Source organism: Aspergillus lucknowensis (genome assembly GCF_044049455.1).
Source record: "Aspergillus lucknowensis strain CBS 449.75 chromosome Unknown BJX67scaffold_23, whole genome shotgun sequence".
NCBI classification, from domain to species: Eukaryota; Fungi; Ascomycota; class Eurotiomycetes; order Eurotiales; family Aspergillaceae; genus Aspergillus; species Aspergillus lucknowensis.
Window position 1 is genome coordinate 301,158 of NW_027263567.1, and position 25,047 is coordinate 326,204.

At 53.5% G+C, this 25,047-nt stretch overlaps 11 protein-coding genes across 11 annotated transcripts; 4 read left to right on the forward strand and 7 right to left on the reverse strand.

Moving 5' to 3' along the window:
* Positions 1 to 3,198: 3,198 nt before the first annotated feature.
* On the forward strand, positions 3,199 to 5,373 carry BJX67DRAFT_127167 (uncharacterized protein). Its single transcript, XM_071024491.1, has one exon. It carries the CDS (start codon positions 3,460 to 3,462, stop codon positions 5,317 to 5,319), a length of 1,860 nt encoding a protein of 619 aa, XP_070885741.1. The 5' UTR covers positions 3,199 to 3,459; the 3' UTR covers positions 5,320 to 5,373.
* A 54-nt stretch (positions 5,374 to 5,427) lies between these two features.
* BJX67DRAFT_381691 (uncharacterized protein) lies at positions 5,428 to 6,288 on the reverse strand (the record flags this gene model as incomplete). Its single annotated transcript, XM_071033065.1, has 1 exon — positions 5,428 to 6,288. One exon carries the CDS (start codon positions 6,286 to 6,288, stop codon positions 5,428 to 5,430), a length of 861 nt encoding a protein of 286 aa, XP_070885742.1.
* A 220-nt stretch (positions 6,289 to 6,508) lies between these two features.
* Positions 6,509 to 7,621, forward strand: ura6 (uridylate kinase ura6). The gene has a single exon (XM_071029249.1). It carries the CDS (start codon positions 6,854 to 6,856, stop codon positions 7,505 to 7,507), a length of 654 nt encoding a protein of 217 aa, XP_070885743.1. The 5' UTR covers positions 6,509 to 6,853; the 3' UTR covers positions 7,508 to 7,621.
* On the reverse strand, positions 7,592 to 9,250 carry BJX67DRAFT_127282 (PCI domain protein). Its single transcript, XM_071024497.1, has 2 exons — positions 8,851 to 9,250; positions 7,592 to 8,796 (listed from the first exon to the last, which is right to left on the reverse strand). Exons 1-2 carry the CDS (start codon positions 9,095 to 9,097, stop codon positions 7,676 to 7,678), a joined length of 1,368 nt encoding a protein of 455 aa, XP_070885744.1. The 5' UTR covers positions 9,098 to 9,250; the 3' UTR covers positions 7,592 to 7,675.
* Positions 9,251 to 10,350, reverse strand: BJX67DRAFT_127281 (uncharacterized protein). The gene is made up of 3 exons (XM_071024496.1): positions 9,987 to 10,350; positions 9,847 to 9,923; positions 9,251 to 9,794 (listed from the first exon to the last, which is right to left on the reverse strand). The coding sequence occupies exons 1-3, from the start codon at positions 10,090 to 10,092 to the stop codon at positions 9,405 to 9,407; spliced, it is 573 nt and encodes a 190-aa protein (XP_070885745.1). The 5' UTR covers positions 10,093 to 10,350; the 3' UTR covers positions 9,251 to 9,404.
* On the forward strand, positions 10,155 to 11,284 carry BJX67DRAFT_127192 (PaaI family thioesterase). The gene has a single exon (XM_071024492.1). It carries the CDS (start codon positions 10,610 to 10,612, stop codon positions 11,243 to 11,245), a length of 636 nt encoding a protein of 211 aa, XP_070885746.1. The 5' UTR covers positions 10,155 to 10,609; the 3' UTR covers positions 11,246 to 11,284.
* Positions 11,284 to 12,551, reverse strand: BJX67DRAFT_127279 (thioesterase family protein). Its single transcript, XM_071024495.1, has 2 exons — positions 12,310 to 12,551; positions 11,284 to 12,227 (listed from the first exon to the last, which is right to left on the reverse strand). Exons 1-2 carry the CDS (start codon positions 12,419 to 12,421, stop codon positions 11,323 to 11,325), a joined length of 1,017 nt encoding a protein of 338 aa, XP_070885747.1. The 5' UTR covers positions 12,422 to 12,551; the 3' UTR covers positions 11,284 to 11,322.
* A 131-nt stretch (positions 12,552 to 12,682) lies between these two features.
* On the reverse strand, positions 12,683 to 15,586 carry BJX67DRAFT_381697 (putative alpha,alpha-trehalose phosphate synthase subunit TPS3; the record flags this gene model as incomplete). The annotated part of the gene is made up of 3 exons (XM_071033066.1): positions 12,683 to 12,744; positions 12,801 to 15,508; positions 15,564 to 15,586. The coding sequence occupies 3 exons, from the start codon at positions 15,584 to 15,586 to the stop codon at positions 12,683 to 12,685; spliced, it is 2,793 nt and encodes a 930-aa protein (XP_070885748.1).
* Positions 15,587 to 16,497: 911 nt separating this feature from the next.
* Positions 16,498 to 19,100, reverse strand: BJX67DRAFT_127276 (C2H2 zinc finger protein). Its single transcript, XM_071024494.1, has 2 exons — positions 18,966 to 19,100; positions 16,498 to 18,753 (listed from the first exon to the last, which is right to left on the reverse strand). The coding sequence occupies exon 2, from the start codon at positions 18,698 to 18,700 to the stop codon at positions 16,790 to 16,792; it is 1,911 nt and encodes a 636-aa protein (XP_070885749.1). The 5' UTR covers positions 18,701 to 18,753; positions 18,966 to 19,100; the 3' UTR covers positions 16,498 to 16,789.
* A 2,128-nt stretch (positions 19,101 to 21,228) lies between these two features.
* Positions 21,229 to 21,986, reverse strand: BJX67DRAFT_127689 (uncharacterized protein). Its single transcript, XM_071024499.1, has one exon. The coding sequence runs from the start codon at positions 21,733 to 21,735 to the stop codon at positions 21,337 to 21,339; it is 399 nt and encodes a 132-aa protein (XP_070885750.1). The 5' UTR covers positions 21,736 to 21,986; the 3' UTR covers positions 21,229 to 21,336.
* Positions 21,987 to 22,585: 599 nt separating this feature from the next.
* BJX67DRAFT_127203 (uncharacterized protein) lies at positions 22,586 to 24,773 on the forward strand. Its single transcript, XM_071024493.1, has 3 exons — positions 22,586 to 23,220; positions 23,279 to 23,749; positions 23,805 to 24,773. The coding sequence occupies exons 1-3, from the start codon at positions 22,729 to 22,731 to the stop codon at positions 24,327 to 24,329; spliced, it is 1,488 nt and encodes a 495-aa protein (XP_070885751.1). The 5' UTR covers positions 22,586 to 22,728; the 3' UTR covers positions 24,330 to 24,773.
* Positions 24,774 to 25,047: the final 274 nt, after the last annotated feature.

A 25,047-nucleotide genomic window follows, 5' to 3' on the forward strand; every position in this document is an offset into this window, starting at 1 on the left:
ACTTCTGGTTCAACATGCGCAACGCAGCCAGTTATCATCCCACACGCACAGGCAGCACAATGCCGGCTTCGAGAGTCCAAGACAAAAGCGGGCAAGAGATCCACGAGGGAGACAATGTCTTCACGAGAGTCCGCGGGGGTTCTCACCAGGGAAAGGTACGCGTCCAACAGGGTACTCGGAATCTCTCGCACTGCTACTGGACTCGCTTGCACACTGCCTTTCTTTCAGTCTCACGGAAACTGCCCCAGCACGTGTTCTATGGCTGAGTTGATGGCTGTTCATTTTTAATATTTGCCATATGACCAGGTCGAGAAAATAGTCACCAACGGCACAGAAGCGGAGCAGGAGGACGTGAAGCATCCCCCCAAGGTATGGCTGAGTCCTTCCCGACCTGGGCCTCCCTCTGTGTATAACCAACTGGTTATTTCACCTAGGTTATCTACAAAGACCAACATGGCCATCGAGTCGCGCATAATCCGCAGACGCTAGAAAAGACACAGCCCGAGGAGTGAGGAAAAGGACAGACTGGAACTCTAGTGAATTGACAAATCCACGCTTTGGAGTAACTAATGTAAATTATTCCACACTCTCTACCGTCAATGTCAAGGCAATCGTCATGGTATATCAGCACAGCCTCCGAGTTTGTTTCCCGCTCGGAGGAAAGTTGGTGTTGGCCGAAGGTGTCCGAGAGTGCCGTATTGCTTGTACTCTTTCATCTACTGCTTTTATCTTCCTGTTTCGTTTCTGCTCACCTCACATTCTCTGAAACTCGGGCAATAATGGCTTCGGCTACCGAAATCGCGGAAGCTTCTGCGATCAAATTATTCGTGCCCATATGTCGCCCGAGATGACGCGCGAGATGGGCATGAGGGAACTAGAAAGCGTCCCAGGTCCAAAAGCCGATCTTCAGGGGGGGAAAAAAGAAACCTTGGGCATATGCCCGGTCAACGTATCGGATAGCCCGGCGTCCAAACAGCGGTAGCCCTCATTAAACCCAGCTTTCGGGTCACGATTCGGAGCTTGAGCGCAAGTCCGGAGTATGATCGAGTAGCGGCCGCCTTCCAATAGACTCTGACTTTGGGTATCTATACTTGCCTAGCCCTCGAATGATGTTGTCCCCAATAGTTCTCCAGCGCATCAGGAAAGGCTTTCCTGGTCCAGAGGTGGGCGTAACTTGAGTATTCATTCGCATCAGAATGAGACATATTGTTGTTTCGACCCTGCTGGCGGCAGGGGATCCCTAAGTTGGCAGTGGCCACCTATCGGGGGCTGTCGTGGCGCTTGTTATGGGAGTTACAGGTGGAAACCACCGCAAGAAGCAGTCTCCGGAGGATGTGTAGAAGCGCCCGAAGACGTTATTGGGAAGGAAGTTTCCAGCCCTCACAACTACTATTTAGCTAGCCTCATATCAGGGGCAATTCTGGTGGATATTTGTAGTCCTTGAACAAATGCGCAGGTGCAGAGCCAAGTCAATCGACAACCTCCATTGAAAGATGAGAGAGTATTTACTCATTAAATATTGAGGGAGACACGCCTGACTCCATCGATGGGAGTGGTCTCGGGGCTGCTATCCATATCCCGAAGCGGTTCCGTTCCCGTCTGGAAGGAAGGCAAGAAACTAGCGATCCTGCCTCCCGGACGGCAATTCCTGTGGGGACGATTTACGATTACAATTTTGGCAGGCTGGCAAGTGCCGTGCCCGAAGGTGATGTAGTTTGGGCCAGCATACCGGGTTCTTCTTCGGGAACATTCAAGTTAACACGGAATATGCCGCATCTGCTGATCTGACGTCGTTACAACTTGCGTGGATGATTCGGTAGGCACACGGACGACTCCGTCGGTTGCCGCGACAGGTATCCTTGCGTTTAGCCTGAAGGCTTGTCGAGGGCTTGCTATCGCAAGCTACGCTCGGTAGCTTTTGCATGTGGTATTTAACAAGAGATTAACAAATGTGGAGCAGCGTTATTGGGTATTGGCATCTCGGGATGAACTCTTAATCTTAAGGTTTGCGTGAAGACGACAGAGACTGGCGACGGATAGCTCAGCGGCAGGCTAAAATGTCTCAGGAGGAAGACCCTGGGGCTTGTAAATGAGCTTGTGTGAGATATGCTCAAGGAGTGGATCATTCGTCATGTAGGGCTGTGATGTCGCAATCTGATGATCTTCGCTTCAATACTTTAAATCTCATGTCACCCGTCGATGCACCATTCTGGGGACTGAGAATGGGCTTCTGGTCTTGGGAGAAGCGAGAAGTTATCACGTGGCCCGGGGGGGGATGTCTCCGAAGTGGACTCGATAATTGAACCCTTTGCTCAACCCCCCACAACAACAATGGACCCTGAAACAGGAGAACGTCGCATCACCTGGTGGCCGTGACAAATTCAGCAGAGGGATTACCGAAGCAAGCCGATCTCCAACGATCTTCATCTTTTCATCAAGTTCAACAGTGCCGAGTCATGCTGCTTCGTTGCAAGAATCAATCCCCTGTCTACCCTCATCGATTTGACGCGGACTCTGGGGAGTCGGAAAGGAGGTTCAAGTTCGTCGACGACTTGTGAGTTTGTTTCAAGCACCGAAACCCCGAATTGAGGTCCAAAAGTTTGTCCTGGTTTCACCCCTGATCCGTCCGAGTCGGCTGAACCCACAAACGCCACCTTGCAAGGTTACTCATTCGCTGACGAGTCACAACTCCCCAGGCGGCACGGTCCCTCGGACTGTGGACACCTCCACAAGCCCTCTCCTTCGCAAACTCTTCCCGCCAGTCGAGAAAATTCTGTTCCAGAAGTTGGGAACTCTGGTTCAATTTCCTTCGCCAAGCCGTCGCTGAAAAGCCTCAGTGGTCAGAATCAGTCACGCGATGCATTTGGCTTTGCCTGTCAACAAGGCTCGCAAGGCAGCCCCTTCCTTGCGGTGTTTCGAGGCCACAATGAGCGATGAGCCGAGTCGAAGACCCCGCCATATTTTGTCGCATCGGAGAGGCTGAGAATCCGTGGCACACCTCGGCCGCCACCTCGTACCCGTATTTGGCCTTTTCGAGAAGTTCCCCTGTATGCAGATATCAAAAATGTCCTGATCAGCCTGAACCAGTCCACTCAGGGCGCTGCCAAGCGCGTCCGCTCCATTGGATCGTCAGCTTCCATATCAGCGCGTGCGTTCACTGGCCATTTTCTCCATGATTACGGAGATTGCCTCGTTGCCAATGCGGATTGCGGAGTCTTTAACCGTTCCCTCCCCCCTCTGGCTTCTTTTGCTTTTCGTGACTTCTTCTCCAGCAAATCTGGCCTTTTATAGAGGCTGAGGCGAGTGCGCTGAGCCATTCATCTTGTGCACCTCTCAGCCTTTGAGACCGGTTCCTGGGCACACGGCTGTCTTCATGATCTGGTTGTTTTGAGAATCTTTCTGTGTCCATAATTTGCGTCCCAACTTTGAGGGAGTATCCTTCACTGTCACTCATTCGTCATGTTGCTCTCCTCGATATTGTTATCTCTTGCCTTTGGCAGCGTCTTGGCGGAAAATGACGATGACTTAATGTCCTTCGTCACCCTTCCAAAGGTTCGAGCGTTGAAGTTCGAGGTAATGTACCATGATCGAGAGGCTGTCGCTCCGGGTTACTGGTTTGTTGCGCCTTACGGGATCATCACTCCCGAAGTTCCTACCCAACAGTGGAAACCATGCCAGGTGGGACCGCACATCTACGATGCAGATGGAATGCTTATCTGGGCCGGATCCTGCATGTTTGACAACCGGAATGTTTTCGACTTCAAAGCGGCCAACAACATCGACAATGAGACTCATCTATCATTCATTGTGCAGCATGCCTACCACGATGATGGTTCGGATAAAGGGTATGGTTACGTTTTGGATCAGCATTACGACAAACAGTTTAAGACTCCGGTGACCAACAAGTTGACCGAATTCAACATGCACGAGTACAATGTCCTTGATGGTGGAAAAACAGCTTTGGCCTGTCTTTACCATTCCGAGCATACTGATTTAGCTGCTCTTGGCCGTCCTCATGAGAAAAGCTGGATAATCGCTGGTGGCCTGGTCGAGCTTGATACTAAGACCGGCGAGGTCTTGTTTGAATGGAGTTCCTTCAATAATATCTTAGTCAACGACTCTGTGAAGATTTACCCCAATTACCCGGCCTCTGGCCATCCAGGGTGGGATTATATCCACGTCAACTCTGCCGACAAGAACTCGGTGGGTGACTATCTTCTGTCGGCCCGGTTCATGAACACGATCTACTATATCTCTAAGGAAGGCGAGATTGTCTGGAGGCTAGGTGGGAAGCGTCCTGATTTTGACATGGATTTCGTCTTCTCGAAGCAACATCACGCCCGGTTTCTCGAGTCAAACGGAACTCATCATCTCATTTCTTTCATGAACAACGCCTCGGACGAGGCAGAGAACGAGGAGGACGTCTCGTCGGCTCTCTACGTGCAGATCGACACTACTGCCTCTCCCATGACGGCGAGGGTGGTAAAGCGCATCAACCGACCGGATGGCGGCCTCACCCGCCTGCGCGGCAGCGTTCAGACTCTTCCCAATGGCAACACATTTGTCGGCTGGAGTGAGCGTGGCTATCAAAGTGAACATGACCCAGACGGTAACCTCCTGATGGAAGCCAAGTTCGCTTCGACGCGATTTTCCTCGTACCGCTCTTATAAATTTCCCTTCACGGGACGGCCCAGCTGGCCGCCAGACCTGGTTGCGTCGGTGCATGGCACGGACGAGACAGACCTGACCACTCTCATCCATGTCAGCTGGAATGGCGCCACGGACATTGCCTCCTGGAAGTTCTACGCGCGGAATTCCCTCGACGGCTTCGCATATCTGGTTGGTGAGACGAAAAAGACGGATTTCGAGACGATGTATATTGCGGCGGGATACCTAGACTGGGTAACTGCTGTGGCACTGGACAAGGACGGCAACCAGCTGGGGAAGTCAAAGGCACAGAGAACCAAGACGCCCAGCAACTGGCGACTCGCCGGATTCCAGGGTGATAGCACACCGAAACCGGATGACCCATCTATCCTGTATTCAAGCAAGAAAGACGAAGACGCGGAAGATATGAAGGATATGGGGAATATGGAGGATTCTCAGTCGCATATTGACCCTGAAGAAGCGGCCAAGGCTGTTGTCAAGGCTTATGAGATGGTGCGCGGGGTTGGGGGGCTTTTGATCTTCATTTTGGTCGCCTGTTCCCTAGGCGGGCTCCTGGCGGGCATTTACTATCACCTTCGACGACGGCGTGCGCAGGCATACTACGAAGTCCCTTCTGACGAGACCGAGCGCCAGCCCATGGCGTCTACATGACATCTGCATGGCATTCATCTTCCATTCCCTGTATTATGATTTACGCAGATACCTCCTAATCATAGATGACCTTCCACCTGAAGTTTCTGTTGACATACTCGCAATAGATCACTTGAATACCAACTTCAGCACGCTTAACCCCCTCACAGGCTCATTCAGCTCCCTGGCCAACTTCGCGTCCTCACGCATCTGGTACGCAATCGGGTCCATGAGCAACTTCTCAATATCCCTCTCGACATTGCGCTTCTCCCCCTCAGAAAAGTTATTGCACTTGACCTTCATCTGCATAAAGCGTAAGCCTCCCCCTTCCTTCCCCTTCCCCTGGAAAGCAAGCACAGGCAAAGACCACGGCTCCCCAATCTGAAGGTCGATCGGCGCCTCAAAAACCCCCAACTCAACGTGCAGAACATTCAATTCCGGAAAGCGGTCCGCAATGTCCCGGCACGCCATAAACCAATTCCTATCACTGCGCAGCTTGATCTCCCGAAACCGAGACAGGCGCGGCTCGTTGTACATGGTGTACTTGAGTTCGACGTGGTTGATTGCGCTCTTCGCGATGGCGGGGATTGTCTTGAGGAACCGGGCGATCGCCTTTGGCGACGTGAAGACGAATTGTGTCGATGCGTAGACGAGCCCCATTATCTCTGCGGCGGTTCGGCTGGATGTGAAGAGGAGGGCGTGCTGGGGGGACCACTTCTTCGGCTTCTTCGTCTTGCTGGTGGGTTCTTTCTTTTTTTCGCCCTTGGAGGCTAAGGTTGGGCTTGGGCTTGGGCTTGGACTCGGACTCGAGTGTGAGAAATAGCGAGGAAGGCATCGCCTGTACTGGGTCTCTGGGTCTCGTGGTGGGAGTTGGATGTGGTAGAGACGGTAGTACTTGTTGCTGGCGTCTTTGGCACGGATGATCTGGATGCGTTGGGGCTGGAGGACGTAGCTGTAGATCAGGTTCCGTATCTCTGAAGGGAGATCCATATTGTACGAGTCAAGAAGATGTGAGAAGAGATCAATGTTCAAAGCAGAGTTGTGAACGAGTAATTTGAACTCGTCTGCCGCAGAGATTCTTCTATAGATCATGTATTGTACGTAACACAAATACACAAAAGTGTCTCAGAGCCATTCATTCACTCGACCAAGGCAACGAGGTCTCGGGGTATTGTTTATTCACCATCTCATTCATCTGCCTTTCATTTCATTTCTTTTCTTTTCTTTTCTTTGCCCTTCACCACGCCTGTCAATTAAATGTCGATCCACCACCGCCCCTATTCCACCTCTCCTCGCTCTCACCCCCCGAAAACCCCTCAATCCGCCTCCCAATACAGCCGCTCAAACTTCAAAGTCCTCCCCTTCCTCTCCATCATCGCCATCGGCACAGCCGCATACGTCCTGCTCGCGAGATCCCGCGCCGGCCAAACTGCACCATCCCAACGATAAATTAGCCCCGCCATCAAACTTCCCTCTCCCCTTAACAACCACATTCACGAAAAAAGGCACCTAAAAAGAGGCCAGAAAAAAAAAGAGAGAGAGAGAGAAGAAGAAGATGTCCCGCTTCTCCCCCACCGAAACAACCGTCGTCTTCCTCCTCGGCGGCCCCGGCTCCGGCAAGGGCACGCAATCGACAAACCTCGTCCGCGACTACGGCTTTACCCACCTGTCCGCGGGCGACCTCCTGCGCGCCGAGCAGGTCCGCGAGGGCTCGCAATACGGCACACTCATCAAGTCGTACATCACCGAGGGCAAGATCGTTCCCATGGAGATCACCGTTGCTCTTCTCTCGAATGCAATGGCGGAGACCCTGGAGGAAAATTCTAAAAAGGGGACCGCCCAGAAGCAGGGGAACGGGGCCGGCAAGGCGCGGTTCTTGATTGATGGGTTCCCGCGGAAGCTGGACCAGGCGGTGTTCTTTGAGGAGACGGTTTGTCCGTCGGAGTTTACGCTTTTCCTGGATTGTCCGGAGGAGGTGATGGAGAAGAGGTTGCTGAAGAGGGGGGAGACGAGTGGGCGGGATGATGATAATGCCGAGTCGATTCGGAAGAGATTCAGGACCTTTGTGGAGACGAGTATGCCCGTTGTGGACGCGTTCGAGGGGCAGGGGAAGGTAATTAAGGTCGAGGCTACGGGGAGTGTTGAGGAGGTCTACGAGAGGATCCAGGCCAGTTTCGAGGCGAGGGGCGTGAGGCCTGCTTCCTTCTAGGTTTCTGTTTCTGGGCCGGTCGATGTGGATATATTACATTTATTTAGAGACTTTGTGGACTAGAATATAGTAGATCTGATATACTGCGTTCGCGTTGTACCGAGATCTAGAACCAATGGAATTGAATAGTCATTACATTTTATCTCATCAGGCTTTTAATGAAATTCTCTACTCCGCCGCGGCTACCTCTTGCAGAGCACGTCGGCGTTCAGTCTTGCCCTTGTCGCCCTTCTCCTCTGCAGCCGCCGCGGCGGTAGCAGCAGCAGCTTCCCGGACGAACCTCTCCCGTTCGCTACGGATGACACTGAGGACGTTTTCTAAGCTTCGGCGCCACACCATCAGACGCCCCTGCACCTCAGCCCATTGCTTCTCACCAAACACACGGTAGGTCGCGCGGTGCACCAGGAACTCAGACCGCAGCTGCGAGAGCTTGCCTTCAACAAGACCAGCACGGATAGTATCAATTACCCACTTCTCCACTTCATCCTGCGGGACGCGGAGCGATGACGCGATTGTGTCGTATGAGAGAGAACGTGCGGCGGGCCCAGTGGTCGTTGTAGCTGCTGCGGCTAACGACGCTAGGGTCAACAAGCGGATCTTAATCTGCAGCGCGTCGGCATAGGGGGTCAATGCGTTGTCGGGGAGGATATTGGCAACGGGGGTGGTGGAGATGAAATCCTCGTAGGCGTCCACGGTGTCGGCTGTGAAGATCTCGAGCAGCTCAAAGAGGGCTGGATCGCTGGACCGAAGAGCCTGGACGGCGTCGGCCGCGGTCAACGGTGTGAAGTCGAAGACGGCGGGGTGGGTGAGAGCTGAAGTTAGAGCACGCACGGCCAGATTCCGCGCCGCCTTGGAGGAGGCCTCGGCCGGGGGGATGGTCTGCAGGGCCTCAACAACGTGGGCCTGGGACCAGTCGAGGTCACCGGCCGTCTGGGCAGCGTCGGCGATGGCCAGGTGCAGACGGCGGGCCTCCTCATCGTCGAGTTCCCAGGCGGAGCGCCAGTTGGGCAGCTGCGCGGTCAACTGGGGCTTCAGGGCGTCAAATGCAGCGGATGAGCCAGACTGGCGGATAACAGCGACGACGGCCAAAAGGACATGGAATCGGCTGGAGTCGGAGGGGGCGAGAGTGTTGAAGATTGTGGAGAGGATGGCGATGGCTAGGGAGGGGCCGAACTGAGGAGAGGAGGCGACGGGTTTGGCAAGGTAGGAGCAGATGCGGGAGAGGAACACGTCGGGGTCGGAGGCCTGCTGGACGAGGTGGATCAGGAGGTTATACGCAGGTGTGATCTCTGGTTGGAGTTAGTCAAATTGCGTCAGGCAATTGTACACAACTGCAGGCGTACCCTTTTCCGGCGCCGTGTTGAGCACACTGGCGGCGCCAACCAGCTTCTTGAGGACCTCATCCCGCTTGCTCTGGTCGATCTGAATCTCATTCTGTTCCTGCTCGCGGAGGGGTTGCAGCAGCGGGGCCAGGTCTGTCTGGAGGGAAGAGTCCTCGGACTTGTGGAGGGCGTCGAGGTAGGCGGCGAACTCGTCGGCGAGTTCGGAGAAGGAGCCCTCAATCAGGAGGGTGGTTGAAGGAGCGGGCATGGCGGAGGTGAGGGACGGAGAAGAAGGGGAAGATGCAGGTGAAGCCGGGGGCCAGCGCTCGAAGAGTTGAGATTCTTTGATTTTGGCGGTGGAGAAATTTCTGTGGGATCGAGTCTTGGCACTGCTCGCCTTCTACAAACAACTCTGGAGTAAATGAACTCGAGCACACTTCTGCAAAGTCATCATGGGGAAGTAATATTATACGCTCATTATCATCGTCATTCCTGATACCCAATCTCCGTCTTACTCAATCAATTCCCAACTCATCACCTCACAACACAGCTCGAATCCTCACACAGCTACCTCGCTACAGCATGCCCAAAGCAACAACTACTACGGTCGCAAACCCGGCCAATCCATAGTTCTGCATCAGGCTCATGGCCCCGTCAGTTTCTTCAGGGCTGTCGCTGGAATCCGTGGGTGTCGGGGTGGTCTGGGAGTCATCCTCGTTGGAAGAGCCCGTTTCAGTCGGGGCGGAGGTCGAGGTCGGGGTCGAGGTGCTGACGGGCGCCGAGGCATTTAGGGAGCCGCACTGGTTGAGGCCATCGGTGCACTCGTCGTCGCCGTCCTGGGTGGTGGAGAGGTTGATGCACTGGCCGTAGTTCTCCTGGCAGACGTAGAAGGGGATGGTGTCCTCGTAGAGGGCTACATCGGCATCGGTGCCGTTGGAGCAGGTGCAGGTGAAATCAAGCGTTTGCTGACAAGTGTTTTAGTGAAAGTGTTCCTGGGACAGTGTCGAGAAGACCTACCGCATCACAACGGTTGTCACGGGCGGAACCACCGCAGATCTCAGGGCAGGCATTGCGCTGACCAAGACACCAGGAAGCTGCAGTCAATATGTCAACAATGCGACTGTCAATTGCTTCATCTCAAAATCAGAAGGAATTACCCTTTTTCTGATCGTCGACCAGGCCCAGATTGAAGCCGGGGGGGAAGGTGTAATTAGCGGCGAGGATGGGGGCGACCAGCGTGAGGATGAGAGTCGTGTAGATCATCTTGACCAGTCAACGGATGATATACTTTGCGAAACAAATCGTGATCAGAGCTGATCGATTCTTATGCTAGTTCTGCCTGCAGAATTTCTGGAGAAAGACGCGCAAGAGAGATTTGAGAAAACAAGAGGAATGAACAAGGGGTAAACAGGAATAAATAGTCCGTCGTCCAGTCCCAGAGCGGTTGTTGCAGCAATTCAGGGAAAGCGCGGGAATCCAATGGATCAACAGGCTAAAATAGTGCAAAGAGTTAATCAAGCTCACAGTCTCAAGTCTCACAGACGAACAGGACGAGCACGGAGTTCCCAAGTGAGACAAAAGATCCCGGCCCTGGCGACTCTTCATCATCCTGGCCCTGATCCGTCCGTCCATCAACAGCCGAGGTTCTCCACCGCGGTCCTCATATTTCTTCATCTTGAAGTCTGTAGCCAGCATTTCAACTCTCAATCCAAAACATAAAATAAAATTATTGAAAAAAAAAAAGAAAGACAGAAAGAAAGAAAAAGAAAAATAAATCAACATGCCCATCCCAGTTTCCTCCACCCCGCCCAATCACCATCGCGCCGGAGAATACATCGAAATCCCAACCTACTCCCGCCACCCAAAACCAGCCACCAGCGAGGATGGCTTCTTCGCCCAAACCCTCTCCTCGCCAGTCACAATCCCACACGTTCGCACCCTCAGGCTACGATCGCTCCGGCCACAGCTGCCCTCCCAGCCCCCGCCATGGCCGTCCCCGACTGCTTCCCCGCAGCCTATCCCTGTTCCCGGCGCGGATCTGATCATGCTCCTTCGGCTCGCGAAGCCGGGGGTCTGTGGGCACCCGGATACGGCGCACGGCGGGGTTCTAGCGACGATGCTTGATGAGGCGATGTCGCTGGGGGTTACGCTTTATGCGCCCGAGGCGGGAGAGCAGGTTGTTGCTACTACTATCTCTGATGGAGTGCCAGTGAGGATCCGGTCGAAGATGTTCACATCGCAACTGGATGTGCGGTATAAGAAGCCGGTTGCAGTGCCCGGCGACGTCGAGGTCAGGGTGAGGATACTTGCGAAGCAGGGCAAGAAGGTGTGGGTGAGAGCACAGGTTGTCCAGGAGGAGGAGATTATGGTTGATGCCGTCGCCTTTTGGCTGTTGACTGCTCCAGCTCGTCTATAGTGTCTGTGCATAAAAACACTCCGTGTATATATCCTCATGTACAAAGAAGATACGCGTCTATAGAGTCTAGAGATTGTCTACATCTTCGTCCGCCGCCCAATATTCCGACTCGCACTCACCACAAGCCCAATCTGCGTACTCAGCGCCACAATCTCCCCCTTCTCATCCAATATCGTCACATCCAAGTCCGTCCGCCCATCGCGCACCTCCTTCGTCACCACCCGACTATACAGCCACTCCGGCCCAGCAGCCACGGGCAGCCTCTTCTTCAAATCAATGCTCAGCGACACAGTCGGAAACCAGTACTTCGCCGTCGGCCCAGCACCATCCGCAGACCCAGACCCCGACGCCATCGTATCGAACCCATCCAGCGCCATGGGGAACATATCCGTGAGAAAGACAACACTCTCATTACTCCACCTAGTCACCCGCCCATTCGGCCGGAGTCGCGCCCACTGATCCACAATCCCATTCTTGCGCTTCATCCTTGCACCATCAACCCCAAACAGATCAACCTGCGTCGTCGCCCTCCGGAACTCAGAGAACGGCGCATCCTGCCGTACCCAAGACGCATCCCGCCCCGTCTCCGCAAGCCGCGGCAAATTCACGCTCCCTCCAGGTCCGGTCCCGGGAACAGGGCGCGGGTGAAGCTCCCACTCCGTCGTCGCCGAGACCCCGATCTCCGCGCTCGCAGGACTCACCGTGATGTACCCGGCGACTTTGACCTCCATCATCGTTTCCTCGCCCTCCTTCTTCGTGTCATTCGCTTGCAGGAGCTCGACGTGCAGGGAGCTCGTCCTCTGCCCGAGTTTCATATCGTGGACCCTCAGCGTTGCGGGGCCCGCCGCCGTGCGCCGTAAGAACGTCAGCTGCATCGAGATCGGGGTTGCCGGTTCGCCTTTATACAGGTCTGGGTGGGCTGATGCGAAGTGCACCAGGGCGAGGCGGTAGAGGACAGCGCTGGTGTAACCGCCATGGGGGACTATCTCATTAGTATTGCGCTTGTCTATATAAATTTTTTTTTCTCTCTAAAAATGAAGAACGGGGTCTGCGAATGATCGTACCTGTGCCGATACAAAACGCGTCCTGGAGGAATGCGGAGTAGCGGTTGTCGCCCAAGGGCGTGACATTGACGGCCTCCTCGAAAAAGGCGCCGTGGGCGGGTTGGGAGGACATATTCGCAGGCCAATAATAATAATAGAACAAATGAAAATTAACTGGTCCAGTTTAAAAGTGAGAGCAACAAAGTGTAGAAGCGCCGTGGCTCCTCCGTCTTTAACTCCCCTCGCTTCATTGGCAGACCTCGGCTTGTCTGCTGCCGAGCTGTGGTTCACTCGGTTAACGACTCCAGCACAAGCTTCATCATACATCCACTAACATGCTGTGAACTATACGATCCCCAGAACAGGGGTAAGATGTACGGTTTGGACTTGTTATCTACACGGAAACGCCACCTCTAGTCGCCGTCTTTGCTAGCCTCTCTAAACATGTCAGAACGCCTATAAGTACTCCGTTAGCACATGGTCCGTCCGACTTGATTTCCATTTACACGTACCTGTAACTCCCTGTGCCAAGGTGGCCCGCGCTTCGGTGCTCCTCGACCCGAGCGTCACCGTCATTGCGTAGCTGACGGCGTGTGCGCCCTCCAGCTTGTTCGCCCACCGGAAGACCGGCTCGTCGTCACGGCTGTCACCGATAGCGAGCAGGAAGTCCGGTCGACCAGCGCCGTCTGTCTGCTTAAGACAGGACCGCCAGGCTAGCTCCGCCGCAGACGACTTATTCGTGCTGATTGCTTCGACCACCAGCACACCATCTACTAGAATAGCATGCACACCTTGGTTGGCGCATGCATCGTTGATGTGGTCTGCACACTCTGACGCTAGACGACATGCTGCTGCGCGGTCCTCCGCCGCTTCATAGTGGAAGACAAGCGAGCAGTGGCGCTGTTCGATCCAGCTACCCTCTGCGCGATCCTTGTAGTACTTGAGAATATGGCCCACTGCTGTCTTCCACGCGTCCGTTTGCACCTGGTTTGTTAATTTTGACCAGGTTTCTGAGTACGGTTCGCGAACGAAGCATCCGTTTTCTGCGATGAGCCCTAGGCCTGAGACCAGTCGGAAGAGCCGTTCTAGTTCCTCGGGCATCCGCGCGCTCATCACGTACACCACGTTCTTGGGGTCCTCAGTCAGGTCCGCCAGTGTCGTGATGGCCCGCTGCGGTGTGGTGATTATGATACTGTTCGGAGAGCCCCAGGAGGCCAATGTGCCTTCATAATCTAGAATAATGAGCCGCCGCTTTGCTTGACGGTACCTTTCTTCCAATTTATCCATCGGAAGCCGCGGGACTGCCATGATCTCCCGTGATGACTGCTCATGCCAAACACGACTCAACGTTTCGCTAAACGACTTGACCCAGTTGGATGTCGAGTTCTGGAGCACGGACTGATGGAGCTGCGTCCATACGCACTGGCGATCGTCTTCGCTGCGCGAGAGCGCGGTGTGGATTGCGTCTGCACATTGATGATAGTCCCAAGGGTTGACAAGTAGCGCATGATTTCCAAACACTGATGCACTTCCGGTGAACTCACTGAGAATCAAAGATCCGTACCTTTGCGCACCGTACTTCCCGTCCTGGCAGTAAACAAACTCATGGCTCGTCAGATTCATACCTTCACGTAGACTGGTAATCATCATTGCATCTGCTACCGAGATTAAAGCAAGGTATTGCGGGAAGGCGAGGTCTTGCTTCAGGAATACCAGAGGCTGGTGTGCAAGTGTGGAGTGCGTCGAATTAATCCGCATCACAATATCCGAGATCATGGCCTCCAGCTCTGGCTGCTCCGTTGTACTGGTAGCCACCTGAATTAGGACGACCTTCTCCCGCCACTCAGGATGCGTGTTGAGGAAGAGCTCATAGCTCAGCAATTTCTGTCGGATGCCACGAACCTGGTCGATCTTGTCGCGAGCCACAATGAGCCGCTTGCCTGCGTAGCGATCTGAAATGGTGTTTATCCACTGCTCAACATCTGCTGCCTTCCGCCGCTTATCCCACGAGAGCGGGTCGATACCAATTGGGAACTTGGCCACATTCACAAACCGATCCTCCATCTGGAGCCCATCATTCGTAGCTTCAACACTCAGAATTCGACTACACGTTTGAAGGAAGTGTCGGCAGTATTCCTCCGTCTGGAAGCCCACCAGATTCGCACCGAGCATACCCTCAAGGAGCTCTTTTCGTGGTGCAAGACAGCGGAACACCTCCGAGGAAGGGAAAGCAACGTGAAGGAAGAAACCTATTTGTGCATCGGGGAGGAGTTTCCGCAGCATTGCCGGAACCAAGAGCAGGTGGTAGTCTTGGACCCAGATGGTATCCCCCCGCCTCCAGTTTCGCGCAATCCGCTCCGCAAACGCATGGTTGAGCTTGACATAATAGACCCACGAATGGTCCTCGTAAGCTTTGCTCTTGGGGTTGTCAGGGATTTGGTAGTGGAACACCGGCCAAAGTATCGTCTTACAGAAATGCGTATAATGGCCATCGAAATCGCTGTCGCTTACATCGACCGTCAAGCAATTGTACTCGCCCTCTAGCTGTTCCGAAATGGCCATCTTGGTCGATTCGGTGATGGCGTCGGTCGGCATCCCCAGCGTGCCCACCCACACTTTATCTTCAAGCTGTCCGCTCTCAGCCGCCGACCGCACAGCATTGCGCAAACCGCCATTTCCTTGCTCCGCCGTGGTAACCTGCCACTCCGTCTCCGAAAAAGAAGGCTTCCTGTGATGGACACGACTGGAGAGTTTCCTCGTGTGTTTTACGGACGGCTGGGATAACGGTCCTGCTTCCTTCGCTGGAGTAGGCTCCTTTAAAGGGGCCAGCTGTTCCTGATGCCTTAGAATCGAAGGGGAGGCCGCAAAGGCTGACTGTGGTTTGGGTTGGTTCAGTGAAGTTCTGACACCCCATGCGGGTGAGTGGGCTTCACTCTCTGTCAAATGTTCATATTTCCCGGAAGTGTCAGGATTGGGAAATGGGTATTCGGACTGGTCTGTGTCAGCCTTCCTGGGGTCGACCGTGAAAATGCGTTCATGATCCGTGGTCGCGCCTGGAGTGAGACCAACATTCGGAGCCTCATTGCGCCTCTCGAACAAACTAACTGCAGGAGTGGGTGAGGCGGACACGGGTTCAAGTGCCTGCTTTCCAGACAGGGTCTCCGGCTGAGAGTCTGGGGGGGTCTCTGGAGGGCGAAAGCTTGCTGTGTAGGGGAGAAATCTGGCTAGATTAGTGACTATTTAAGACAATTAAGACCAGTAAATAGGGTAGTTACAATGAAGCTATGTAGACCGTCATCTTGGTGAACAGGTCTATGAAGGTGGGTCGATCAACCAGGCAGTCAAAAAAATTATTTAGGATCCTCCCCCTGCGAGGCTGTCCGGTCTAGCAAAGAAACTCGAGGAAGTCGGGGAAGTTGAAGAATGTCGACAGCGGTACGTTGATGGAAAGGAAAAAAATAAGCCGTGAAACAGTGAAGAGTGAAGAAGCGTCGAGACTCATCGATACGTCATTGAATCCTCTGCTGCTTCATTGCTGGGTCCAGCCAAGCTTGGCCGAAGAACACGATAGAAGAAGGGCAGCTTGGTGGAATTCCGTCAATGAGACATTGAAGGGTGCGGCTTGAGACGTCGAGAATAATGGCTCCAGTTATTGGGATCTTGATGTTCGTTCATTCTTTTTCTCTCCTGGCGCCGCTCCTCATCCTTGCTCTGGCCTTCCCTCTCCCCACAACCCGGATAGGTCGCCAATCCCTCCATGCAATGGAACATCTAACCTCCTCCGTCGATATAGAACTACAATTCTCGCGCCAGGTAGCGCCTGAGTCCTTCGGAGGGAACGCAGCTCAAGGGCGCCATTGCCCGGTACAGGTTTACGTCCGACTCGTGGAATGTTCAGTAGTCATAAAATTCAACTAGGTATCGTAGGAGAAAAAAGTGATACAGTATCGACAGGTTAATTCACCCGCCCGCTCTCACACGCATCAGTCGCTCCGGAAGCGACTACGAAGTTGGAACAACGGATCGTGTCCACCAAACTCCCCACTTCACTGGCCCGGAAATAGTGGCTACAAAACATGCGGCAAGCATCATGGAGAGATGAAAATGATATCAATCCGCTTCGAGAACAAAAAAAAAGAAAAGAAAAGAGACACCATGCACCACAAGAATCCTACAAGTAGATTCTCAAGGTATATGAATTGAACGAAGAGCAGAGATCCCTCACGGAAGGGGTAAGGAAGATTTTCCAAGGTATAAGGATATATCAAGAGAGAGAGAAAACGATACCCTGCCTAGACAGTAAAATCATGTCATCAACGGCGTCAAGATATGAACACATATAGGAAGGTTATATCGTCGCACAAAAAAAAGTAATGGCTGTTGCGGAACGTATTAGGTCTGAGCCAAGGGTCTGGAAGCATGTGAATCCTGGTCAGAGGAAGGTCGCTCAAGATGACAGAGTCAACAGAAAGGCGAATATAATGGGGGAGAAATTGTAAATTCACCGTTGCGTTGTACCCGCAGTACCAGCTTCCGCAGGTTGCGAAGCGCCAGAACCGGGCGTAGCCAACGCATTTGCATTCGACGATGCTAACTGCGCCCTTAGAGTAGCTAGCTCTGCTCTGAGTCCGCTCACCTCCTCTTGGACTGAACGCATGTACGACCAGAGTTTATCCACTTGATCGCGTTGCTGTTCAAAGAGGATTGGGTCATGGGAGTGGTAATTGCTATTCGCTGAGTTTGCGTCAGGCACAGCCTTCCCAGACAGCGGACCACCATGATTGCTAGAATGGCTATGCGACGAAGTATGCTTTGCAGTGGTCGAGGGCGGCTGGACAGAACTTTGGGAATGAAGAGAAAAGCGAGGGTCCGAAGAGCCGAGCCCGGGTGGAGGCGGCAATTGAGGGGCGCCCGGTTGAGGAGGTGGAAGGCCCAAACTTGGCGCGGAGTGGCTAGAGATAGAGGATTGAGAGGGGCCTGCACGGCTGTATGGCTGCTGCGGGAATGAGTGTGCAAGACCCGGTGAGTGAGGACGATGGTGAGGTTGCACATTGTTTTCTGGTGGACCTAGTTGGTGAGAAGACAGTGCATTCGGTGAGAGCGGTTTTGGGCTTTCCGTCATGTTTGGTTGTGCAAAGACAGACGCGCTGGGCTGGTTCGTCGGAGGGAATGTCATATTACCTGACTGCGAGATGGGAGAAGGTGAGCCACTCGAGCCGCCATGACTTGTGGGAGGAGGGAAGAGTCCGCCAGGAGATGGCCTGCTGGCAGCGATCGGTGGGTATGTGCTGGGTTGACGTGGTTGATAGCTGCTCACGCTATTAGATCGGCCAATAGGCTCTGTTGGTAAATCGTGCTTCTTGATGCTCGGCATGTTGAATCGTCGCTCTTCCTCCTCGTCCATGCGCTCCGGTTCAGCGTAGACAAGACCATCCATGGCATCTTCAGTGCCTGGTCCAGTGCCGTCACCATATTCATCGTCGGGTCCGTAACTTCCCATGCTTGCTCTGCGCCCAGCACAGCCTCCCTGGCCCTTGTTATGGCGGGCAAGGGCATCGCCACGGGCGAACCTGCGTCCGCACTTTGGGCAGATGTGCGGCCTCTCGCCCGTATGGAGCTTTGTGTGTCGTTTGAGATCATGAAGTCTTCGGAAGCGGGATTGGCAGGTTTGACAAACAAAAGGTTTCTCTTGGCTATGTGTGAGTAGATGGCTTTTGAGATTATGGTGTCTTGTGAATTCTGTCGCGCAATACGGGCATCGATGCTTCTTGGCTGAGGGTGACCGTTGGCCGGCTTTATTGAGGCCAGAGCTTGGCAAGCTCAGCCCGCGTCGCGGGTCGTTGAAGCCTCCGGTAGGCATTGGGTATGAAAATGCTTTGTTACTGTTGTCTTGGTGCAAGTCACTGTCATCGCGATGGCGCGGGCGGTCACCCTCTTGAGAAACGGAGTCTTCTATAGGACCAGGGCTCGCTACGGTCGAGGTGTTCATTAGAGACGTGCCGTTCTCCGCAGTAGTAAAGGTTTGGTCGGGCCCTTCACCTGGAGCGGGGTTAGAGTCAACCTGCATCTGATCGGCATTGATAGCTAATGAGTCGCTGATGGAGACAGGTGGCTGCTTTTCGCTGGCCCCGAGAGCTTCTCGTGCTACCTGTGAGCTGCTCTGTTGTGCTTCTCTTTGGGACTCAAGCGGACGCTCTGTAGGGCCGGGGTTTGGGGTCATTGTTGACATCGCGGGTAAGGACTCTTTTGCTCGCGTGACGTTCAACCCAGCGCTCGCGATGGAGGTGAGATTCGAATCGGGCTTGGATTGCTTTAGCAGGGTAGCGGATTCCGATGGGCTCGAATTCGACGAAGTCGGCAAAGACGTTGAAATAGCGACGGGCTCGTTTTTTGATTGCATCAACGCGGCCATGGGTAACGGATGCTTCACGCTACCATGGAATGCTTGGTGAGGATATGGAGGAGCTGGATGGAGAGAGATCATGTTAGCAGGATGGAAAGTCTCCTGACGAAGAGTGAGACGACAATTGCGGACTCGGGGAACGGAAACTGGATGAGCCAGGGAAAACAAGAGCCCAAGGGAAAAGGAGGATATGAAGATCAAGAAGCAAGAACCGGGGATGGTGAGGCAGGGGATGGAGATGCATCAGGGAGGCGCTGTCGCGTGGGGCGCTCACCAAACCCAGTGTGGCGCAAGCTGACGGGAGTGTTCAGCCTTCCCAAGTTGGGGCTCAAGGACGAAAACAGCCTTGCGGAAGATTAAAAATAGCGATTAGCCTCGCCAAGAGAAGAGGAAAGCGTTTTCTCAACACTCGGTCAGAGCGTGTTGTGGGTTCAACCCATCTGGCGGAAACTGAAAAGTGTTCTGGGATCGTGGCGGGTGCTCGGCGGAACCGGGATGATGCTCAACTAGGCTGCAGGGCAAGGCTGGGGCCGTGGCAAGCAATAGTCAATGGCATAAACATGCAATTCTCCGTCACTGGGATGGATTAATGCATGAATGATGGGACTAAAGACCGAGTGCCGCGTCAAGGTACAGAGCTTGGAAGAGCTTGGGAGGAGCTTTCAGATGGGGACGAACATGCGTGTCTGGGGCTGGAGAGGAAGCTCCCGGAACGACGAGGTGGAAATGAGAGCAGTGAGAGACGAGAAGGGAGGAATTACAATATCCGGAGGGAACCGAAAGACGGAAGACGATGGACAATAGTTCGAGATGGTGGGAGGGTCAAGAGGCATGAATTGGCAACCAAATGCAAGAGGAGGCCAACAGGGAGCAAGAACGGAACGGACTGTTTGGGTCGAGGCAAGATGGGTCGGGTGATTTGCAGATGAATGGCGGTGTTGGAGAGCGCAGAAGAAGACGGTGGCAATAATAGTGGAGTGGGAAAAGAAAGGAAATAAATGCAGAGGGATAGATGTGCGCGTGCACTCAAGAATCGGGATCCAACAGATCAAGCTTCTGCGCGAGAGAGAGGAGAGAGAAAAGGGAAGAAGAGAGACGGACTGGAGTCATGATCGATGTCCAGCTTCGTAACACGAGGGAGTGGCTGGAGGGTCCAGCAATACAGCTCTGTGACCTCATTACAGGCGGCTCTGCTTGACTCAGCCACGTGAAGAGCCAGCGTCGAACGTAAATTACCGTATGGACCCCCCGAATGTTTCCAAACCAGGAACCAGGAGGCGGAAGCAGAAGCGCCTGATGAAGACAACGATGGGCATTCGATCCCGATGATTCTTGCCCCAAGGCATGCTCGTCAGGAACAAGCTCTGACACCAGCTTTTGGGGAATGCCATCACTCCGGAGTACTCGACAGACACATGGTCTCGATCTGCTGGGTGCCAGCTTACCGGTCGGGAAAACTACGGACACTACTGAAAACCTTCCATAACCTGAGTAATGCCCACAGCCTGAGACGAGGACAAGAGGGCCAGGAAGAAAGACTTGCCACTTTCCCACTTTCTGGAGGCGATACTGCGACACTGAACTCCATCTTGGCGTCGTGAAACCTTGGGGAAGACCACAGACAAAGCAAGACAATATGCTATTGGCCGAGAAGAGCTTCTGGTTGTTTTGGCCCCTTCTCGGTGGCTCGGTGGCAGGGAGAAGAATATCAACATCTCCAAAACCAAGGGACACAAGAATGAGGCGGTGTCAGATGCTGAAACCTGAAAGGTGGCGGGCGGCCCTGGACGAGCTGACTTTGAGGAAGAGGCACATCATCATGTCTCGCATGGCTGGGATCCTCAGGCCCAGAAAGTGGCTGAGCGGGGCGCCTGGGAGGCTGTGTCGCTGTCTTTGAGATTCAAGGTATTTGGAGCTTCGGCTTCCGGGCTCCCCGTCTTCCTCGACTCCGTCCTCGTGGATGCACCTCAATCCACCAGGGAGAAATCGCTGTTGATCTATTGGAGAAGTAGTCATGAGCCCAGCGACGATGGTTGGCGTCGACTTTTCGACATGGGATGATTGGCGCGGGTTCTCCAACGGCTTCGCCCCCAAAGAGAGCCCTGTGAGGAACGGGCGAAACTTGAGCAGCCTCCCCCGCTTGAGCGCCTCCAGCCAAGCTCCTGAGATGACGATTTGACCCCCTTTCTTCGTGGGCCACAACTCTTCAACATTTCCACATGCATACTGCACAAGTGCGCGTCGAATCCTGATGTCTGTGTCTGTTGCTCGATTTCTGTCCCAGACTCCAGAGCCTGTCACCCGGTGACGGCGACGGTTTGCCGAGGAAGGGAGATATATGGCTGGCATGCTGAAGGAGCGCAGATTTGAGCTCTCAATTCTTGAGATACGTGGTACTTTTTGGGCGTCCTGAGAGTATCCTGGCCCGTTAATGGAGGAGGGGGAAGAGCTTCTACAACAATCAACAGAGACAAGCATGGATGACCTTACGCGAGATGCCGGATCAGAGTCCTGTGACCGGATCAAAATAATTTTCCATGTTGCTGCGATTTTCGTTTGCTGGAGATTCGATAAAGGAATCGGACCTCCACATTCTTTTTGGGCACCATACGAGGAGCTTTGGCCGTCAGTTCATCCGAGTTTCGTCAGGACGTCGCCAGGGCAATCATTTCGATGGAGGCAAACAAAGAGAAGAACTCCAGAGTGGGGGACGAGCGACCTCGGGAGGCTGGACGCCTTCCCTTGCTCGGCAAGAGCCTAAGGCATCGCTCTCTGCCTCTTCCCTCCTGCTCCCTGGACCCAACTCGATGATTTCCATCTTCTCGCGTCACTGATTCCACGATCTTCCCGTCATGTTCTCGGCTTCTATCTTTAGATTCATCCGTGTTGAAAGCTGCATTTTCGACTGGCCTCACCAAAAAATCGACCAACTCACCCCTCCACGATGGCCAGCGGTTCTGCACGCCGTCTGGTTGGCTGGCCAAAGAGGCGATCAACCCCGGCGCTAAGCTGAAGCACCAGACAACCCATTCCATTGTGCTCATTCGCTCTTGGGGTGACAGACCTGCATCAGAAGTGTGAGGGCCGAGAACCTAAAGAGTTTGGTCCAGTCTGAAGTCTGGGTGGCTTCCGGCAATCTCCACTGTGACAGACCAGGGTCGCTGCTCAAGGAACAAGCTGACTGCCCAGTCACAGCACTGCTTTCACACCTTCGCTGCAAGTTTGACCATCTGCCCATGTTCCTGGCCGACTCCCGACTTGCACTCCGCCCAATCATGCTCCGTGTTCTGATTTCTCTGCATATTGCTGGGCGCTTCCCTTCCATCTTCCACTGGTCGATGGGATGCTGAAGGAGACTGGTGCCCTCCCCACTCGCTGCAAGAGCGTGACTGCAACCCATCATAGATAATCAATGCGGCCTCGCCGCTCTGAAGCGTCTCTCGCCTCTCCTCCGTCTCTCCTCTTGGTTTTAACGCAACATTCATTTCTGGGTTTGACCACTGGTCTGTATCTTGGTACAAGCAGCGCAGGGTTCGTTGCTGGATCTCAAGGTTCCATACGCAGGCCAGTCATAAGAAGAAAAAATAATACAGGCGGATAGTGGTTCTCTTTGAGCAAGGTTCGTGTTTTCAAACTTCTTCCAGGGGTTGACGCTGACAGGTCCTCCCAGATCGGCTCCGGTCGTTTACTGAAGCAGGTGCGTTGGTCCGGTTTTCCATTTCCTAAAGCTCTCTCCAGCCACTCTCGCCAGTTCTTTACGTGGATTGGCATTAATATCCTTGTTCTATGAGTGCAGAGGGTTCTTTTAAGACAGAATCTATCGCGACTTCCGCTCGACTGAGTATACACCCGAGCTCGATGCTGGCCCTCGCCTGATTTGGATTCACTCGCCTCGTTTCAGCGCCCAACACAGCACCCTGCGGTCAACATTCAAAGAAAGAGAAAGAAATTGATTTAAGGCTGGGAGCTGGCTCTCATCTTGATTGCTCATCTTTTCGCAACAACTCCCCCATTGTGCTTCTCAAACACTCGACCCGATGTCCACTTCCAGTGCCAGCCAAAACAACTCGCCTCAGACTTACGAGCCAACTTCTCCAAGGGAATTTGTTGGTGGCAATAATCCAAAATCAATGGCATCATCGGCGCAACGTACTTCAACTAGGGACCAGCAGGCTCCTTCGGATTCAGTGGCAGCACCGTTAAAAAGCCCTCGATCGGCTCGATTCGCGGAGGCAACCGCTATCAATTCGCCCACTGCGGCGGAGAGTAGCAGATCACCCTTCGCAGACCCGTCAAATTCGTCCCAGAATCCTCCAGATGTCTCCGATGTGGGGTTCGGCTATGTGAACGCGCAAGATCCCGCGCAACATATGCCACATCACGCTGCCCCAGCCTCACCCTTGAAAAGCGCTCTGAAAGTACCAGGGACGCCGGCACGCACCTTGAACCCCTTGAGTCCAACTTTCCGAGAAGAGTTTGCCCTAGAGAAGCAAGAGAAGCAAGCGGAAAAAGCGAACGCAAAAGACTTGGTAAGTGGGAAATTCTAACTACTCCATATTCAGAGTCCTGACCTATCTCCGATTTCAGGCTATCAAAGTACGTGTGAGAGTGGCCAAAATATTCCTTCGTTTCATCAGCTTTGGCTGCAGCATAGTCATCCTTGCCATTCTAGCCACCTCCTTGGCTATCTTCCATGCAACTAAAAACCTACCTTCAAGAAGCGGTTTCAGTGCGTGGGCCGTTGGTACGAACCCGTGGCCACAGTACCTACTCCTAGCAACAGCCTGCTTGTCGCTGCTCTCCTGTCTGGTTGTTTTTTGGACTTGGAAAAACCGCGGCCACAAGCGTGCGGAGAAAGTTGCTGTCTACTACTCTATCTTTTCTGTAGGCTTCTTCGGATTTACACTCATTCTGTGGGTTGTTGTGGGAGCAATCTATCAGAATTCCAAATCCAACGGAAATGGTCAGGACTTATGGGGTTGGGCGTGTAAGACAGGGAACCAACGGGCGATTGTATTTGCCAACGACGTCGACTACCCATTATTGTGCCGTCTTCAGGTGAGCACTTTGGGTGCATTTTCAAACCCCATTGAAGGCGGCTAACTTTCAGCAGGACTGGGGTTTAGTCTGCGCCGTCATTGAAATCGTTATCGAGGTTTTGGTCATTCTTATCTACGCCGTTGTGTTCTACCGATTCTGGTCCAAGCGACGCCTCGCTAAGTCTATGGATCGCCGAGACAAAGCCCGATCAGACCTGTATCTAGCCCAACTACGGCTCCAATCCGCTCCGAACACCCCAGGCTTCCCTTACACGCCCAAGTCGCCATGGGTCTCAACAACTATGACGGACCCTTACTCCTCAGCAGAGAAGGGGGAAGCAACGCCCACACAGTTCGCAACCCCGGTCTCACCGACGAGACCGCAGCCCAGCTTCCAACTCCAGCCGCCTCCCATCCGCGTGCAGCACGCTAGCCCCAAGACAGACCAGGAGGAGTTCTCTGCGCCTGCTCCAACGCCATCTCCCCCAACGGAACACATGGCAGCTGCACCGGGAGAGCGAACATACGAGGCCGTGCCAATCCCAGGGGCTTATGCTAGCCCAATGACACCGAGTTTTCCTCAAGGAGTCCGCCAGTAAGCAAGTAGTACGTTGAACCATCACCTCGACTAGAAAGCTATCGCGGACTTCTTGACATGGGGAAAGGAATTCGATGACATTAGCCGGACATAACCCCGAACGAAATTGGATCAGCGCATGTTGTATTTTTCTGGAGTTCAACGGTGCCCCGTACATATCCATGTGGAAACGGAAGCCTGACTGGACTTGGGCGACCAGTACGCTATACATTACTTAATATTCTCTTTCTTCTCTATCGTGCCGTATCATCGAAGACTGGCAGTTTCGATCCTCCCTCCATTCTTTACGTCTATATGCTGCATGTTTACTTAGTTATACCACCGAGCGAGTCGAGTTCGAAACCAATATCAGGACCTATCCACCCCGTTTTCATTTCTTTAACTAAGTTCAGGCAGTTGAGATGTCTATATCCGGGATGCAAGCCATGAACCATATGAAATTTCATGCGTCATATCGCTGTCAGCTTCGTAAAACATAACGCTTGCTTGCAGTCGAAGGAATAGGCTCCGCCAGGGATAACTTGAACTCTCTCTAGTAAACTACGAGAACTAGGTGTCTGAATCATACTGAGTACTTACTAATAGCACGGTCTGACTACGTGCTCCGGGTTTAGCGGAGCCGAGAAGTCAAGATGGGAAGAATGGATACAGTAATCATGATGATTGGAACCAAAAACCTGAGATGAACTAGAGCCAAAAGCAGGCCATGAACGCTGTAT